Here is a 20,486-nt window from a genome sequence, read left to right on the forward strand (position 1 = left end):
TGTACAACTGACTAGGGTATCCCCCCTTTCCCTTCCAGTTGTACAACTGACTAGGGTATCCCCCCTTTCCCTTCCAGTTGTACAACTGACTAGGGTATCCCCCCTTTCCCTTCCAGTCGTACAACTGACTAGGGTATCCCCCCTTTCCCTTCCAGTTGTACAACTGACTAGGGTATCACCCGTTCCCTTCCAGTTGTACAACTGACTAGGGTATCCCCTCTTTCCTTAATATTCTACTGGTAGCATTTGATTAGAGTAACAAAACTAGAAAAGGTGACAGTATATCAATCAAGCATCCTGACGTTCTCACCTTTCAATTTAACAGGCATTTTCTTTCAGCCTGATGTTCACTACCATCATATTTTTATTTTATTTTTTATTTTACCTTTATTTAACCAGGCAAGTCAGTTAAGAACAAATTCTTATTTTCAATGACGGCCTAGGAACAGATTTGTACCTTGTCAGCTCGGGATTTGAACTGGCAACCTAGTCCAACGCTCTAACCACTAGGCTACCCTGCCGCCCCTCCACTCTAACCACTAGGCTACCCTGCCGCCCCTCCACTCTAACCACTAGGCTACCCTGCCGCCCCTCCACTCTAACCACTAGGCTACCCTGCCGCCCCTCCACTCTAACCACTAGGCTACCCTGCCGCCCCTCCACTCTAACCACTAGGCTACCCTGCCGCCCCTCCACTCTAACCACTAGGCTACCCTGCCGCCCCTCCACTCTAACCACTAGGCTACCCTGCCGCCCCTCCACTCTAACCACTAGGCTACCCTGCCGCCCCTCCACTCTAACCACTAGGCTACCCTGCCGCCCCTCCACTCTAACCACTAGGCTACCCTGCCGCCTCTACACTCTAACCACTAGGCTACCTTGCCGCCCCTCCACTCTAACCACTAGGCTGCCCTGCCGCCCCTCCATTCTAACCACTAGGCTACCCTGCCGCCCTGACGGGACAGATTGAAACATTAAAAAAAGAGAGGTGCCCCAGTCCAGATGGTGAAAGCCAAGGCTCAATCATTTGCGTCTTGGAACCGTCCCGCAGAGAGAACCACTTTCAGAAAAGATTTACGAGTCCTTTTAAACATCCATGGGCTTCCTATTGACAAGGGCATTGTAATTTAGTGTTTTCTCTACTGGCCTTCACAACGGATGCATCTGAAATGCTATTTTCTAGGCCTACTGTGGGAAGAGGTTCTTGAATTTACCACAACCGATTTAGAAGCTGCACTGCTCTAATATAACTATTCTGTTTCATTTCAGATCATTTTTTCTGGAGAGATGTAGGTGTTTTTCATTTGTTTCCCCACCGTTTCCATTGAAGGGTGTTGTGCAGGTCTTGTTGCGGTAAAACCGTGTGCAGTTATTAGAGGCAAAAGAACATTGAATGTTGGCTTCAACTTGGTTTTCCATACAAAGCATTCCATTACAAAAGGGAACACGTTTTTGGATGTTTTTCTCATTTTAAAACATGACATAAGAAACTCCTTAATAGCTCTTAAACATCTGATGGTGAGACTGACTAGCTAAAACGTGGACAGACTGACTAGCTACCACGTGGACAGACTGACTAGCTACCACGTGGACAGACTGACTAGCTAAAACGTGGACAGACTGACTAGCTACCACGTGGACAGACTGACTAGCTACCACGTGGACAGACTGACTAGCTACCACGTGGACAGACTGACTAGCTACCACGTGGACAGACTGACTAGCTACCACGTGGACAGACTGACTAGCTACCACATGGACAGACTGACTAGCTACCACGTGGACAGACTGACTAGCTACCACATGGACAGACTGACTAGCTACCACGTGGACAGACTGACTAGCTACCACGTGGACAGACTGACTAGATACCACGTGGACAGACTGACTAGCTACCACGTGGACAGACTGACTAGCTACCACTTGGACAGACTGACTAGCTACCACTTGGACAGACTGACTAGCTACCACGTGGACAGACTGACTAGCTACCACATGGACAGAGTGAGTAGCTACCACGTGGACAGACTGACTAGCTACCACGTGGACAGACTGACTAGCTACCACGTGGACAGACTGACTAGCTACCACGTGGACAGACTGACTAGCTACCACATGGACAGAGTGAGTAGCTACCACGTGGACAGACTGACTAGCTACCACGTGGACAGACTGACTAGCTACCACGTGGACAGAGTGAGTAGCTACCACGTGGACAGAGTGAGTAGCTACCACATGGACAGACTGACTAGCTACCACGTGGACAGACTGACTAGCTACCACGTGGACAGACTGACTAGCTACCACGTGGACAGACTGACTAGCTACCACGTGGACAGACTGAGTAGCTACCACGTGGACAGACTGACTAGCTACCACGTGGACAGACTGACTAGCTACCACGTGGACAGACTGACTAGCTACCACGTGGACAGACTGACTAGCTACCACATGGACAGAGTGAGTAGCTACCACGTGGACAGAGTGAGTAGCTACCACGTGGACAGACTGACTAGCTACCACGTGGACAGACTGACTAGCTACCACGTGGACAGAGTGAGTAGCTACCACGTGGACAGAGTGACCAGCTACCACATGGACAGACTGACCAGCTACCACGTGGACACACTGACTAGCTACCACGTGGACAGACTGAGTAGCTACCACGTGGACAGACTGACTAGCTACCACGTGGACAGACTGACTAGCTAAAACGTGGACAGACTGACTAGCTACCACGTGGACAGACTGACTAGCTACCACGTGGACAGACTGACTAGCTACCACGTGGACAGACTGACTAGCTACCACGTGGACAGACTGACTAGCTACCACGTGGACAGACTGACTAGCTACCACATGGACAGAGTGAGTAGCTACCACGTGGACAGACTGACTAGCTACCACATGGACAGACTGACTAGCTACCACGTGGACAGACTGACTAGCTACCACATGGACAGACTGACTAGCTACCACGTGGACAGACTGACTAGCTACCACGTGGACAGACTGACTAGATACCACGTGGACAGACTGACTAGCTACCACGTGGACAGACTGACTAGCTACCACTTGGACAGACTGACTAGCTACCACGTGGACAGACTGACTAGCTACCACATGGACAGAGTGAGTAGCTACCACGTGGACAGACTGACTAGCTACCACGTGGACAGACTGACTAGCTACCACGTGGACAGACTGACTAGCTACCACGTGGACAGACTGACTAGCTACCACATGGACAGACTGACTAGCTACCACATGGACAGAGTGAGTAGCTACCACGTGGACAGACTGACTAGCTACCACTTGGACAGACTGACTAGCTACCACGTGGACAGACTGACTAGCTACCACATGGACAGAGTGAGTAGCTACCACGTGGACAGACTGACTAACTACCACGTGGACAGACTGACTAGCTACCACGTGGACAGACTGACTAGCTACCACGTGGACAGACTGACTAGCTACCACATGGACAGAGTGAGTAGCTACCACGTGGACAGACTGACTAGCTACCACGTGGACAGACTGACTAGCTACCACGTGGACAGAGTGAGTAGCTACCACGTGGACAGAGTGAGTAGCTACCACATGGACAGACTGACTAGCTACCACGTGGACAGACTGACTAGCTACCACGTGGACAGACTGACTAGCTACCACGTGGACAGACTGACTAGCTACCACGTGGACAGACTGAGTAGCTACCACGTGGACAGACTGACTAGCTACCACGTGGACAGACTGACTAGCTACCACGTGGACAGACTGACTAGCTACCACGTGGACAGACTGACTAGCTACCACATGGACAGAGTGAGTAGCTACCACGTGGACAGAGTGAGTAGCTACCACGTGGACAGACTGACTAGCTACCACGTGGACAGACTTACTAGCTACCACGTGGACAGACTGACTAGCTACCACGTGGACAGTGACCAGCTACCACATGGACAGACTGACCAGCTACCACGTGGACACACTGACTAGCTACCACGTGGACAGACTGAGTAGCTACCACGTGGACAGACTGACTAGCTACCACGTGGACAGACTGACTAGCTAAAACGTGGACAGACTGACTAGCTACCACGTGGACAGACTGACTAGCTACCACGTGGACAGACTGACTAGCTACCACGTGGACAGACTGACTAGCTACCACGTGGACAGACTGACTAGCTACCACGTGGACAGACTGACTAGCTACCACGTGGACAGACTGACTAGCTACCACGTGGACAGACTGACTAGCTACCACATGGACAGACTGACTAGCTACCACGTGGACAGACTGACTAGCTACCACGTGGACAGACTGACTAGATACCACGTGGACAGACTGACTAGCTACCACGTGGACAGACTGACTAGCTACCACTTGGACAGACTGACTAGCTACCACGTGGAAAGACTGACTAGCTACCACATGGACAGAGTGAGTAGCTACCACGTGGACAGACTGACTAGCTACCACGTGGACAGACTGACTAGCTACCACGTGGACAGACTGACTAGCTACCACATGGACAGAGTGAGTAGCTACCACGTGGACAGACTGACTAGCTACCACGTGGACAGACTGACTAGCTACCACGTGGACAGAGTGAGTAGCTACCACGTGGACAGAGTGAGTAGCTACCACATGGACAGACTGACTAGCTACCACGTGGACAGACTGACTAGCTACCACGTGGACAGACTGACTAGCTACCACGTGGACAGACTGACTAGCTACCACGTGGACAGACTGACTAGCTACCACGTGGACAGACTGACTAGCTACCACGTGGACAGACTGACTAGCTACCACGTGGACAGACTGACTAGCTACCACGTGGACAGACTGACTAGCTACCACATGGACAGAGTGAGTAGCTACCACGTGGACAGAGTGAGTAGCTACCACGTGGACAGACTGACTAGCTACCACGTGGACAGACTGACTAGCTACCACGTGGACAGAGTGAGTAGCTACCACGTGGACAGAGTGACCAGCTACCACATGGACAGACTGACCAGCTACCACGTGGACACACTGACTAGCTACCACGTGGACAGACTGAGTAGCTACCACGTGGACAGACTGACTAGCTACCACGTGGACAGACTGACTAGCTACCACATGGACAGAGTGAGTAGCTACCACGTGGACAGACTGACCAGCTACCTCATGGACAGAGTGACCAGCTACCACATGGACAGAGTGACCAGCTACCTCATGGACAGAGTGACCAGCTACCACATGGACAGAGTGACCAGCTCCCACATGGACAGAGTGACCAGCTCCCACATGGACAGAGTGACCAGCTACCACATGGACAGAGTGACCAGCTACCACATGGACAGAGTGGCCAGCTACCACATGGACAGAGTGACCAGTTACCACATGGACAGAGTGACCAGTTACCACATGGACAGAGTGACCAGTTACCACGTGGACAGACTGACTAGCTACCACGTGGACAGACTGACTAGCTACCACGTGGACAGACTGACTAGCTACCACGTGGACAGACTGACTAGCTACCACGTGGACAGACTGACTAGCTACCACATGGACAGAGTGAGTAGCTACCACGTGGACAGACTGACTAGCTACCACGTGGACAGACTGACTAGCTACCACGTGGACAGAGTGAGTAGCTACCACGTGGACAGAGTGAGTAGCTACCACGTGGACAGACTGACTAGCTACCACGTGGACAGACTGACTAGCTACCACATGGACAGACTGACTAGCTACCACGTGGACAGACTGACTAGCTACCACGTGGACAGACTGAGTAGCTACCACGTGGACAGACTGACTAGCTACCACGTGGACAGACTGACTAGCTACCACGTGGACAGACTGACTAGCTACCACATGGACAGAGTGAGTAGCTACCACGTGGACAGAGTGAGTAGCTACCACGTGGACAGACTGACTAGCTACCACGTGGAAAGACTGACTAGCTACCACGTGGACAGAGTGAGTAGCTACCACGTGGACAGAGTGACCAGCTACCACATGGTCAGACTGACCAGCTACCACGTGGACACACTGACTAGCTACCACGTGGACAGACTGAGTAGCTACCACGTGGACAGACTGACTAGCTACCACGTGGACAGACTGACTAGCTACCACATGGACAGAGTGAGTAGCTACCACGTGGACAGACTGACCAGCTACCTCATGGACAGAGTGACCAGCTACCACATGGACAGAGTGACCAGCTACCTCATGGACAGAGTGACCAGCTACCACATGGACAGAGTGACCAGCTACCACATGGACAGAGTGACCAGCTCCCACATGGACAGAGTGACCAGCTACCACATGGACAGAGTGACCAGCTACCACATGGACAGAGTGACCAGTGAACACATGGACAGAGTGACCAGTTACCACATGGACAGAGTGACCAGCTACCACATGGACAGAGTGACCAGCTACCACATGGACAGACTGACCAGCTACCACATGGACAGAGTGACCAGCTACCACATGGACAGAGTGACCAGCTACCACATTGACAGAGTGACCAGCTACCACATGGACAGAGTGACCAGCTACCACATGGACAGAGTGACCAGCTACCACATGGACAGACTGACTAGCTACCACATGGACAGACTGACTAGCTACCACATGGACAGAGTGACCAGCTACCACATGGACAGAGTGAGTAGCTACCACATGGACAGAGTGACCAGCTACCACATGGACAGACTGACTAGCTACCACATGGACAGACTGACCAGCTACCACATGGACAGACTGACTAGCAACCACATGGACAGACTGACTAGCTACCACGTGGACAGACTGACTAGCTACCACGTGGACTGACTGAGTAGCTACCACGTGGACAGACTGACTAGCTACCACGTGGACAGACTGACTAGCTACCACGTGGACAGACTGACTAGCTACCACATGGACAGAGTGAGTAGCTACCAAGTGGACAGAGTGAGTTGCTACCACGTGGACAGACTGACCAGCTACCACATGGACAGACTGACCAGCTACCACATGGACACACTGACTAGCTACCACGTGGACAGACTGAGTAGCTACCACGTGGACAGACTGACTAGCTACCACGTGGACAGACTGACTAGCTACCACATGGACAGACTGACTAGCTACCACATGGACAGAGTGAGTAGCTACCACGTGGACAGAGTGACCAGCTACCTCATGGACAGAGTGACCAGCTACCACATGGACAGAGTGACCAGCTCCCACATGGACAGAGTGACCAGCTCCCACATGGACAGAGTGACCAGCTACCACATGGACAGAGTGACCAGTTACCACATGGACAGAGTGACCAGTTACCACATGGACAGAGTGACTAGCTACCACATGGACAGAGTGACCAGCTACCACATGGACAGAGTGACCAGCTACCACATGGACAGAGTGACCAGCTACCACATGGACAGAGTGACCAGCTACCACATGGACAGAGTGACCAGCTACCACATGGACAGACTGACTAGCTACCACATGGACAGACTGACTAGCTACCACGTGGACAGACTGACTAGCTACCACGTGGACAGACTGACTAGCTACCACGTGGACAGACTGACTAGCTACCACGTGGACAGACTGACTAGCTACCACGTGGACAGACTGAGTAGCTACCACGTGGACAGACTGACTAGCTACCACGTGGACAGACTGACTAGCTACCACGTGGACAGACTGACTAGCTACCACATGGACAGAGTGAGTAGCTACCACATGGACAGAGTGAGTAGCTACCACGTGGACAGACTGACTAGCTACCACGTGGACAGACTGACTAGCTACCACGTGGACAGAGTGAGTAGCTACCACGTGGACAGAGTGACCAGCTACCACATGGACAGACTGACCAGCTACCACGTGGACACACTGACTAGCTACCACGTGGACAGACTGAGTAGCTACCACGTGGACAGACTGACTAGCTACCACGTGGACAGACTGACTAGCTACCACATGGACAGAGTGAGTAGCTACCACGTGGACAGACTGACCAGCTACCTCATGGACAGAGTGACCAGCTACCACATGGACAGAGTGACCAGCTACCACATGGACAGAGTGACCAGCTACCACATGGACAGAGTGACCAGCTCCCACATGGACAGAGTGACCAGCTACCACATGGACAGAGTGACCAGCTACCACATGGACAGAGTGACCAGTTAACACATGGACAGAGTGACCAGTTACCACATGGACAGAGTGACCAGCTACCACATGGACAGAGTGACCAGCTACCACATGGACAGACTGACCAGCTACCACATGGACAGAGTGACCAGCTACCACATGGACAGAGTGACCAGCTACCACATTGACAGAGTGACCAGCTACCACATGGACAGAGTGACCAGCTACCACATGGACAGACTGACCAGCTACCACATGGACACACTGACTAGCTACCACGTGGACAGACTGAGTAGCTACCACGTGGACAGACTGACTAGCTACCACGTGGACAGACTGACTAGCTACCACATGGACAGACTGACTAGCTACCACATGGACAGAGTGAGTAGCTACCACGTGGACAGAGTGACCAGCTACCTCATGGACAGAGTGACCAGCTACCACATGGACAGAGTGACCAGCTCCCACATGGACAGAGTGACCAGCTCCCACATGGACAGAGTGACCAGCTACCACATGGACAGAGTGACCAGTTACCACATGGACAGAGTGACCAGTTACCACATGGACAGAGTGACTAGATACCACATGGACAGAGTGACCAGCTACCACATGGACAGAGTGACCAGCTACCACATGGACAGAGTGACCAGCTACCACATGGACAGAGTGACCAGCTACCACATGGACAGAGTGACCAGCTACCACATGGACAGACTGACTAGCTACCACATGGACAGACTGACTAGCTACCACGTGGACAGACTGACTAGCTACCACGTGGACAGACTGACTAGCTACCACGTGGACAGACTGACTAGCTACCACGTGGACAGACTGACTAGCTACCACGTGGACAGACTGAGTAGCTACCACGTGGACAGACTGACTAGCTACCACGTGGACAGACTGACTAGCTACCACGTGGACAGACTGACTAGCTACCACATGGACAGAGTGAGTAGCTACCACGTGGACAGAGTGAGTAGCTACCACGTGGACAGACTGACTAGCTACCACGTGGACAGACTGACTAGCTACCACGTGGACAGAGTGAGTAGCTACCACGTGGACAGAGTGACCAGCTACCACATGGACAGACTGACCAGCTACCACGTGGACACACTGACTAGCTACCACGTGGACAGACTGAGTAGCTACCACGTGGACAGACTGACTAGCTACCACGTGGACAGACTGACTAGCTACCACATGGACAGAGTGAGTAGCTACCACGTGGACAGACTGACCAGCTACCTCATGGACAGAGTGACCAGCTACCACATGGACAGAGTGACCAGCTACCACATGGACAGAGTGACCAGCTACCACATGGACAGAGTGACCAGCTCCCACATGGACAGAGTGACCAGCTACCACATGGACAGAGTGACCAGCTACCACATGGACAGAGTGACCAGTTAACACATGGACAGAGTGACCAGTTACCACATGGACAGAGTGACCAGCTACCACATGGACAGAGTGACCAGCTACCACATGGACAGACTGACCAGCTACCACATGGACAGAGTGACCAGCTACCACATGGACAGAGTGACCAGCTACCACATTGACAGAGTGACCAGCTACCACATGGACAGAGTGACCAGCTACCACATGGACAGAGTGACCAGCTACCACATGGACAGACTGACTAGCTACCACATGGACAGACTGACTAGCTACCACATGGACAGAGTGACCAGCTACCACATGGACAGAGTGAGTAGCTACCACATGGACAGAGTGACCAGCTACCACATGGACAGACTGACTAGCTACCACATGGACAGACTGACCAGCTACCACATGGACAGACTGACTAGCAACCACATGGACAGACTGACTAGCTACCACGTGGACAGACTGACTAGCTACCACGTGGACAGACTGACTAGCTACCACGTGGACAGACTGACTAGCTACCACGTGGACTGACTGAGTAGCTACCACGTGGACAGACTGACTAGCTACCACGTGGACAGACTGACTAGCTACCACGTGGACAGACTGACTAGCTACCACATGGACAGAGTGAGTAGCTACCAAGTGGACAGAGTGAGTTGCTACCACGTGGACAGACTGACCAGCTACCACATGGACAGACTGACCAGCTACCACATGGACACACTGACTAGCTACCACGTGGACAGACTGAGTAGCTACCACGTGGACAGACTGACTAGCTACCACGTGGACAGACTGACTAGCTACCACATGGACAGAGTGAGTAGCTACCACATGGACAGAGTGAGTAGCTACCACGTGGACAGAGTGACCAGCTACCTCATGGACAGAGTGACCAGCTACCACATGGACAGAGTGACCAGCTCCCACATGGACAGAGTGACCAGCTCCCACATGGACAGAGTGACCAGCTACCACATGGACAGAGTGACCAGTTACCACATGGACAGAGTGACCAGTTACCACATGGACAGAGTGACTAGCTACCACATGGACAGAGTGACCAGCTACCACATGGACAGAGTGACCAGCTACCACATGGACAGAGTGACCAGCTACCACATGGACAGAGTGACCAGCTACCACATGGACAGAGTGACCAGCTACCACATGGACAGACTGACTAGCTACCACATGGACAGACTGACTAGCTACCACATGGACAGAGTGACCAGCTACCACATGGACAGAGTGACCAGCTACCACATGGACAGAGTGAGTAGCTACCACATGGACAGAGTGACCAGCTACCACATGGACAGACTGACTAGCTACCACATGGACAGACTGACCAGCTACCACATGGACACACTGACTAGCTACCACGTGGACAGACTGACTAGCTACCACATGGACAGACTGACTAGCTACCACATGGACAGAGTGACCAGCTACCACATGGACAGAGTGACCAGTTACCACATGGACAGAGTGACTAGCTACCACGTGGACAGAGTGACCAGCTACCACATGGACAGAGTGACCAGCTACCACATGGACAGAGTGACCAGCTACCACATGGACAGAGTGACCAGCTACCACATGGACAGAGTGACCAGCTACCACATTGACAGAGTGACCAGCTACCACATGGACAGAGTGACCAGCTACCACATGGACAGAGTGACCAGCTACCACATGGACAGACTGACTAGCTACCACATGGACAGACTGACTAGCTACCACATGGACAGAGTGACCAGCTACCACATGGACAGAGTGAGTAGCTACCACATGGACAGAGTGACCAGCTACCACATGGACAGACTGACTAGCTACCACATGGACAGAGTGACTAGCTACCACATGGACAGAGTGACCAGCTACCACATGGACAGAGTGACCAGCTACCACATGGACAGACTGACTAGCTACCACATGGACAGACTGACTAGCTACCACATGGACAGAGTGACCAGCTACCACATGGACAGAGTGAGTAGCTACCACATGGACAGAGTGACCAGCTACCACATGGACAGACTGACTAGCTACCACATGGACAGACTGACTAGCTACCACATGGACAGAGTGACCAGCTACCACATGGACAGAGTGACCAGCTACCACATGGACAGACTGACTAGCTACCACATGGACAGAGTGACCAGCTACCACATGGACAGACTGACTAGCTACCACATGGACAGACTGACTAGCTACCACATGGACAGACTGACTAGCTACCACATGGACAGAGTGACCAGCTACCACATGGACAGAGTGACCAGCTACCACATGGACAGACTGACTAGCTACCACATGGACAGACTTCATTAGTGTTTGCGTGGGGAACATGTCAATTCAGTCAGGCCACGTTATTCTGACATACTTTAGAATGTAAAAATGATGTGTCAATGCATAATATCATTGGGTAGGCCTTTAAAAAACCACATTACTCGTAATGCATACATTTTTAAGGGATTTTTTTTCCCCCTCTATAGGTTAGTACAACAATGAAAAAGTTATTTGAAAAAATAAAAAATAAAAAAGTATTTGATTTTGACTTGCCAATGTGTGTATGAACCCAGTAGGCTACTTGTCGACCCCACAAATGAAAGATAAAATCACTTGCTATTGAAATGATGCACACATCATTCACTTTCATGCCAGATCTTGACCCAGGCCAGATCTTGACCCAGGCCAGATCTTGACCCAGGCCAGATCTTGACCCAGGCCAGATCTTGACCCAGGCCAGATCTTGACCCAGGCCAGTTCTCCCCACCTCCCCCATTCGGGCCAGTAGCTTTCAGTGTGCACTGGCCCGTCCTGGTAAATTGACCTGAATGCCGAGCCCGGCCGTGCGCGGTACCCGTAGGGCCGACACATCTAAGATTTTATGTAGCCGTTAGCGATGCTAACGATAGCCTAACCGTTTTTTTGAGGTAGATGGAAAGATAATTCAAAAAGGTAACTACAAAGTAGAGTATTCCTACCTGGCAGAATCAGGATTATTTGCCCTGGCAGAATCAGCATTATTTGCCCTGGCAGAATCAGGATTATTTGCATCAATTCCGGTGGTCGTTTGTTGTGAAAACTCCCCTCACAGGTACAGTGCCTTGCGAAAGTATTCGGCCCCCTTGAACTTTGCGACCTTTTGCCACATTTCAGGCTTCAAACATAAAGATATAAAACTGTATTTTTTTGTGAAGAATCAACAACAAGTGGGACACAATCATGAAGTGGAACGACATTTATTGGATATTTCAAACTTTTTTAACAAATCAAAAACTGAAAAATTGGGCGTGCAAAATTATTCAGCCCCTTTACTTTCAGTGCAGCAAACTCTCTCCAGAAGTTCAGTGAGGATCTCTGAATGATCCAATGTTGACCTAAATGACTAATGATGATAAATACAATCCACCTGTGTGTAATCAAGTCTCCGTATAAATGCACCTGCACTGTGATAGTCTCAGAGATCCGTTAAAAGCGCAGAGAGCATCATGAAGAACAAGGAACACACCAGGCAGGTCCGAGATACTGTTGTGAAGCCGGATTTGGATACAAAAAGATTTCCCAAGCTTTAAACATCCCAAGGAGCACTGTGCAAGCGATAATATTGAAATGGAAGGAGTATCAGACCACTGCAAATCTACCAAGACCTGGCCGTCCCTCTAAACTTTCAGCTCATACAAGGAGAAGACTGATCAGAGATGCAGCCAAGAGGCCCATGATCACTCTGGATGAACTGCAGAGATCTACAGCTGAGGTGGGAGACTCTGTCCATAGGACAACAATCAGTCGTATATTGCACAAATCTGGCCTTTATGGAAGAGTGGCAAGAAGAAAGCCATTTCTTAAAGATATCCATAAAAAGTGTTGTTTAAAGTTTGCCACAAGCCACCTGGGAGACTCACCAAACATGTGGAAGAAGGTGCTCTGGTCAGATGAAACCAAAATTGAACTTTTTGGCAACAATGCAAAACGTTATGTTTGGCGTAAAAGCAACACAGCTGAACACACCATCCCCACTGTCAAACATGGTGGTGGCAGCATCATGGTTTGGGGCTGCTTTTCTTCAGCAGGGACAGGGAAGATGGTTAAAATTGATGGGAAGATGGATGGAGCCAAATACAGGACCATTCTGGAAGAAAACCGGATTGAGTCTGCAAAAGACCTGAGACTGGGACGGAGATTTGTCTTCCAACAAGACAATGATCCAAAACATAAAGCAAAATCTACAATTGAATGGTTCAAAAATAAACATATCCAGGTGTCAGAATGGCCAAGTCAAAGTCCAGACCTGAATCCAATCGAGAATCTGTGGAAAGAACTGAAATCTGCTGTTCACAAATGCTCTCCATCCAACCTCACTGAGCTCGAGCTGTTTTGCAAGGAGGAATTGGAAAAAATTTCAGTCTCTCGATGTGCAAAACTGATAGAGACATACCCCAAGCGACTTACAGCTGTAATCGCAGAAAATGGTGGCGCTACAAAGTATTAACTTAAGGGGGCTGAATAATTTTGCACGCCCAATTTTTCAGTTTTTGATTTGTTAAAAAAGTTTGAAATATCCAATAAATGTCGTTCCACTTCATGATTGTGTCCCATTTGTTGTTGATTCTTCACAAACAAATACAGTTTTATATCTTTATGTTTGAAGCCTGAAATGTGGCAAAAGGTCGCAAAGTTCAAGGGGGCCGAATACTTTCGCAAGGCACTGTAATCTACAGAAACACTGTTAGCCAAACACAACTGTCTGGCTGGTGTGCATACCTTATTTAATGGGTCAACTACACAAAAATATAGATTTCACAGGTATGTGATTCTGAGAGAGGAAACCTGAAGTCCTTCTTCCCTCTTTTAATTAGTTTTTATGCTTTTTGGTATCAATTATTATTTTATTTCAAATTCACAGAAAATAAAACATGGCACCTTGAAAACTGCAATAAATAGCCATCTTTTTTTGTACAGGCTTTGCTTTGCCGTCACAAATCAATGTTAAGAACACAAGGTCCATTATCAATTGTAAATAAAATAAAATACATATAGAGAGAAAATTGGTGCAACAAAATCATGTTCCGGTACCATCGACTGAAAGAGGTCGTAGCACCAGTGCCAGCAGTCGTGGAAACAGTCGTGTAAAACCCAGAGGGCTCGAGCTATGTATTTTATATTTATTTGAGTTGCTAACTCACCAACAGGGCTGTGACCGACATGGAACTGTGGATGATGGCTAACCAAATGACCACGGTCTCCGTATATATATATATATGCATGTATTTTCCCTCTCCTCTGCTCGCTGCACCTTGCTTGTCTCAGGAAGGAGCAACAAAGTGCCATCACATTGTTAAGTATACATGCTGCCACAGTATTATATATATATTATTATTTAAAAAATGGTTATTACAGTTATTTTATTTTCATGACGTTCTTAATCCATAACCTTTCGTTTATATGGTTATAAAATCATTTTTGCCAGCCCTACTTGCTAGCTCTCTCCGTCCCTTTGGGGATGAGGAGGGGTGGGAGGGTGGCTGTGGATTTAAGATAATCATCTGAAGTCCTAACTCTTCAAAGACTTCGGGAGATGGAATCATGACTTCACATCCTCATTCCACTGTATTGCTCTCTGTCTCACTCTCTCTATCTCGTCCTGTCTCCGTCCCTCATCTGGTTGTTATTGAGGAGTTTGAGTTGAAGTGGAAGACCCACACAGTCTCACACACACACACACACACACACACACACACACACACACACACAGAGACACACACACACACACAATGTGGACTGGCTCAGATGTAATTACTGCACCATTGAGAAGTATTGGCAGGACCTCGCAAACACAATTACCTTTCTGCCAGTGTGGAATCAGCCCAGTGTGACCGATGTGTGTGTGTGTGTGTGTGAGTGCTTGTGCACATGACAGTGTGAGTATGTGTGTGTGCGCATTGTGTGTGTGTGTGTGGTGCTGCACAAGCATAATGTATTCCTCCAGGGCCCTGAGCTTGCAGGAAGAAAACCCTGGAGCTCTTAGCCGAACAGGGAAACACCCCCGCAGAGGAGGGAGGGTGAGAGGGATGGAGGGAGGGAGAGAGGGAGGGATATAGAGAAGCACACTGACATAATCAAGCGTCTGTGGAACTCCTTGGTTCTGATGTACATAGGTGTGTTTGTTTTTTTTTGGGGGGGGGGGGTTTCTTCCTACACTTCCTGCATGTAGTTCCCTGCCGCTTATAGGGAGACGCAGGGCTTCAGTGTTCACCCCACGACAAGACAAGGAGTTATATTCTGCCGCACTGTCATGCCACTATCGTACTACACACACCGCGACCCTGCCGTTCACATAACGGACACGGTTCGACGAGGCTTTCTCTCTCTCTCTCTCATCGATTGACATGGGAAAACAAAACCAACGGGGCAGTCTATTACAAAAATATATAGAATGGCAAGCATTGGGTAAACCAGGTCAATGGAGAACGATAAAACACAAGGTGGTCTATCCATTTTCGTCGGTGTCCAAACCGGGGACGGTGCCACATCCATATTACCGTGCAGCTGTCCGCACTTCATCAACATTGGGACGTTGTAGCTCACTGTTGCATTCAAGGTGATTCCGTGGAACAACAACAACAACAACAAATACACACCCAGCGATTGTAGTTAGATTCAATCCGTTGATATGGTTCATACGTATGAACAGAGAGCAAACGGCTCTCACCAAGCCTGGGACATTGTAAATAATGCCCACACAGCTACATTACTATAGAGTGCGGGCCAGTGGTCGACAGAGGACACCTAAAAACTGCATTGCTGTCAAAACAAAACGCCGGAGGTGATTGACTGACTGTATCCCGTTTTAAACAGTTGTAGCAACAAACACAAATACTCCCGACAAAAACAAACTGCCATTATATCCAAGCTTAACAAAGTTTAGTCAACTAATATCCACGAAGATAAATACTATTAACGATGCTAGTTAGCGTTACTTCCTTAGCAAGCCCAGTCATTAAAGCTACAGTCAAAATAGCCCATCGCTGCCCTCCCTTATCCCGCACCTCGCCCGCTTCTAGGTCTGAGGTCTTACCGGTCTCATGTGCTGCTGGTGCCGCTGTGACGAGATAACAAGTGCGGGGAGCCCGCTGGCCACTTGTCCGCTGCTACGGGACAAGAGACGGACTGATCTACACACATTCGCAGCCATCTCTGTAGTGAAATATCCGGAAGGCTCGGAGAGGCAAATCCTGCAAGCGGACCAGGCGAGACCGTGGCTGGCGGAGAGGGAGGCGGGAGGCAAGCGGAGAAGAGATGGAGAGGGAGGGAGGGAGGCGGAGAGGGAGGGAGGCGGCAGGCAGGTGGAGAGGGAGGGAGGCCGAGAGGGAGGCAGGCGGAGAGGGAGGGAGGCGGAGATGGAGGTGGAGAGGATGTGGAGAGGGAGGGAGGCGGAGATGGAGGTGGAGAGGGAGGCGGAGAGGATGTGGAGAGGGGGGAGGCGGAGACCATGGCAGGCGGAGAGGGAGGGAGGCGGAGAAGGGGGAGGGAGGCTGAGAGGAGGCGGAGAGGTAGGGAGGCGGAGAAGAGATGGAGAGGAGGTGGAGAGGGAGGGAGGCGGAGATGGAGGTGGAGAGGGAGGCGGAGAGGATGTGGAGAGGGGGGAGGCGGAGACCATGGCAGGCGGAGAGGGAGGGAGGCGGAGAAGGGGGAGGGAGGCTGAGAGGAGGCGGAGAGGTAGGGAGGCGGAGAAGAGATGGAGAGGAGGTGGAGAGGGAGGGAGGCGGAGATGGAGGTGTAGAGGGAGGCGGAGAGGAAGGGAGGCGGAGAGAGAGGGAGGCGGAGAGGGAGGGAGGCGGAGACCATGGCAGGCGGAGAGGGAGGCAGGTGGATAGGAGGTGGAGAGGGAGGGAGGGAGGCGGGAGGCAGGCGGAGAGGGAGGGAGGGAGGCGGAGAACATGGCAGGCGGAGAGGGAGGGAGGCGGAGAGGGAGGGAGGCGGAGAGGGAGGGAGGCGGAGACCTGTGGCAGGCGGAGAGGAGGTGGAGAGGGAGGCAGGCGGAGAGGAGGTGGAGAGGGAGGCAGGCGGAGAGGGAGGGAGGCGGAGAGGAGGTGGAGAGGGAGGCAGGTGGAGAGGAGGTGGAGAGGGAGTCAGGCGAAGAGGGAGGCAGGCTGAGAGGAGGTGGAGAGGGAGGCAGGTGGAGAGGGAGGGAGGCGGAGAGGAGGTGGAGAGGGGAGGAGGTGGAGAGGGAGGCAGGCGGAGAGGGAGGGAGGTGGAGAGGGAGGGAGGCGGAGAGGGAGGCAGGTGGAGAGGGAGGCAGGTGGAGAGGGAGGCAGGCTGAGAGGAGGTGGAGAGGGAGGCAGGTGGAGAGGGAGGGAGGCGGAGAGGAGGAGGAGAGGGAGGGAGGTGGAGAGGAGGCGGAGAGGGAGGCAGGTGGAGAGGGAGGGAGTCGGAGAGGAGGCGGAGAGGGAGGCAGGTGGAGAGGGAGGGAGGCAGGCGGAGAGGGACAGCGGGGGAGTAGACCTACAGTAGGCGGTCTGCGGGGCTGGGTTACCGTTTACACACAACACAGCCCAATGAATGCATTTCAGAAACAGAGACGAGGTTGCACACACTCAGCACTGTACAGTAGCCTAGACAGCTAATAATACCTTTAACTATAACTCAGAATGAAAGCCATGATCGATTTATGAAATGCCGTTTCATTTCTGTTATTGCAATTCGCTACGACATAAAATGTAGAAAAGCCAGCGCGAAAAAGAGAGGAAAAGCCATGGCTCTAACCACAGACTTTAAATAATAAGTTCAAAGAAATGCGTAAGAAGACATCCGATTGGCAGATCAGTCATCTAAGGGCGGGTGTAAACACTTTTCATCGAATGAGAGAAAAGGCTATTCCGCGTGCTTCATATTTCCCGGTACAGAGCCGGACGATTCGACCAAATCAGATAATGCGCTACGGTCCATTCTAGTTTACAGACAAACAACTACCTAGGCAGAGAGCCGATAGAACATCTATGTGATCCAATTGACTTGTCAAACCGCACTTTGAGGATTTTGCCCTTATCCTTAGATGTTCATCACCTTCACACAGCAAGCTGTGTTTAAATCAGGTATTGCACTTTAGTAAGTAAGTAGGCTAGGCTACTGTTCTCCCATAATCATGACTCTCAGTTACATTATTTATTTATTTTTAAGTCACAGGAAGAAGGTGTCTTCTGTACAAGGGAGTTTTGTTATTAAGAGCCCCAACACTCGGTCTAAACATCAACACGCATCGCTTGGAGTACGGTCTTGGAAGCAGAAGGACCTTATCTATGATATCAGCAAGAAACCATTTTTAAAAAACAAAACGTTAAATTGATAACACCTTTATAAGGTTACTGTTCCCACATGTCAATATCTCCATGTTACAGCATGTGCTAATTAGCTACACTACATGACCAGAAGTATGTGGACACCTGCTCGTGCATTCGGGCAAGTAGCCTTCTCCTGGCATCCGCCAAACCCAGATTCATCCGTTGGACTGCCAGATGGAGAAGTGTGATTCACCACTCCAGAGAACGTGTTTCCGCTGCTCCAGAGTACAATGACGGCGAGCTTTACACCACACCAGCCGATGCTTGGCATTGCACACGGTGATCTTAGGCTTGTGTTTGTTTGTTTTGTCTGCTTCGCTATGGAAGTTGCTTCCAGAGGCAGTTTGGAACTCGGTAGTGAGCGTTGCAACCAAGGACAGGCGATGTTGACGCGCTGATTTATACGCACTACGCGCTTCAGCACTCGACGGTCCCGTTCAGGTGAGCTTGTGTGGCCTACCACTTCACGGCTGAGCCGCTGTTGCTCCTAGACATTTCTCACTTCACAATAACAGCACTTACAGTTGACCGAGGCAGCTCTTGCAGGGCAGAAATTTGACGAACTGACTGACTTGAACTGGATTTGACGAAGTGGCTGAAATGTGGCTGAAATGTGGCTGAAATAGCAGAATCAACTAATTTGAAGGGGTGACCACATACTTTTGAATATGTAGTATACAAATTGTATATGTAAATACAGAGAATTCAGAAAGTATTCAGACCCATTGACTTTTTCCAAATGTTCTTACGTTACAGCCTTATTTTAAAATGGATAACATTGTTTTTCCCCCTCATAAATCTACACACAATACCCCATAATGACATCACAATACCCCCATAATGACATCACAATAACCCCATAATGACATCACAATACCTCATAATGACACCACAATACCCCATAATGACATCACAATACCCCATAATTACATCACAATACCTCATAATGACACCACAATACCCCATAATGACATCACAATACCTCATAATGACATCACAATACCTCATAATGACATCACAATACCCCATAATGACAAAGCATTTTTTTGCGACTTCCTTTCCTGTGGCGTTCTTCATGAGAACCAGTTTCATCATAGCGCTTGATGGTTTTTTGCGACTGCACTTGAAGAAACTTTGACATTTCTTGAAATTTCCCGGCATTGACTGACCTTCATGTCTTAAAGTAATGATGGGCTGTTGTTTCTCTTTGCTTATTTGACCAATTCTTGCCGTAATATGGGCTTGGTCTTTTACCAAATAGGGCGATCTTCTGTATACCACCTCTACCTTGTCACAACACAACTGATTAAGAATGAAAGAAATTCCACAAATTAACTTTAAATGTAAAGAGTGTGCAAAGCTGTCATCAAGGCAAAGAGTACTTTGAAGAATCTCAAATATAAAATATATTTTGATTTGTTTAACACTTTTTATGTTACTACATGATTCCATTTGTATTATTTCATAATTTTGATGTCTTCACTATAATTCTACAATGTAGTAAATAGTAAAAATAAAGAAAAACCCTGGAATGAGTAGGTGTGTCCAAA

The 20,486-nt window shown here is 50.0% G+C and overlaps 1 protein-coding gene across 1 annotated transcript in view; it reads right to left on the reverse strand.

Annotated features, from left to right (window-relative positions):
• Positions 1-16,947, reverse strand: part of LOC110518228 (calcium uniporter protein, mitochondrial-like) — a 110,171-nt gene extending 93,224 nt beyond the window's left edge. The window contains exon 1 of the mRNA XM_036956389.1: positions 16,674-16,947. Within this exon, the coding sequence (XP_036812284.1) occupies positions 16,674-16,790 (117 nt within the window). The 5' untranslated portion in view covers positions 16,791-16,947. The remainder of the gene's footprint in view (positions 1-16,673) is intronic.
• Positions 16,948-20,486: the final 3,539 nt, after the last annotated feature.

The sequence above is a fragment of the Oncorhynchus mykiss genome, chromosome 20, assembly GCF_013265735.2.
Source record: "Oncorhynchus mykiss isolate Arlee chromosome 20, USDA_OmykA_1.1, whole genome shotgun sequence".
In the NCBI taxonomy this organism is placed as follows: Eukaryota; Metazoa; Chordata; class Actinopteri; order Salmoniformes; family Salmonidae; genus Oncorhynchus; species Oncorhynchus mykiss.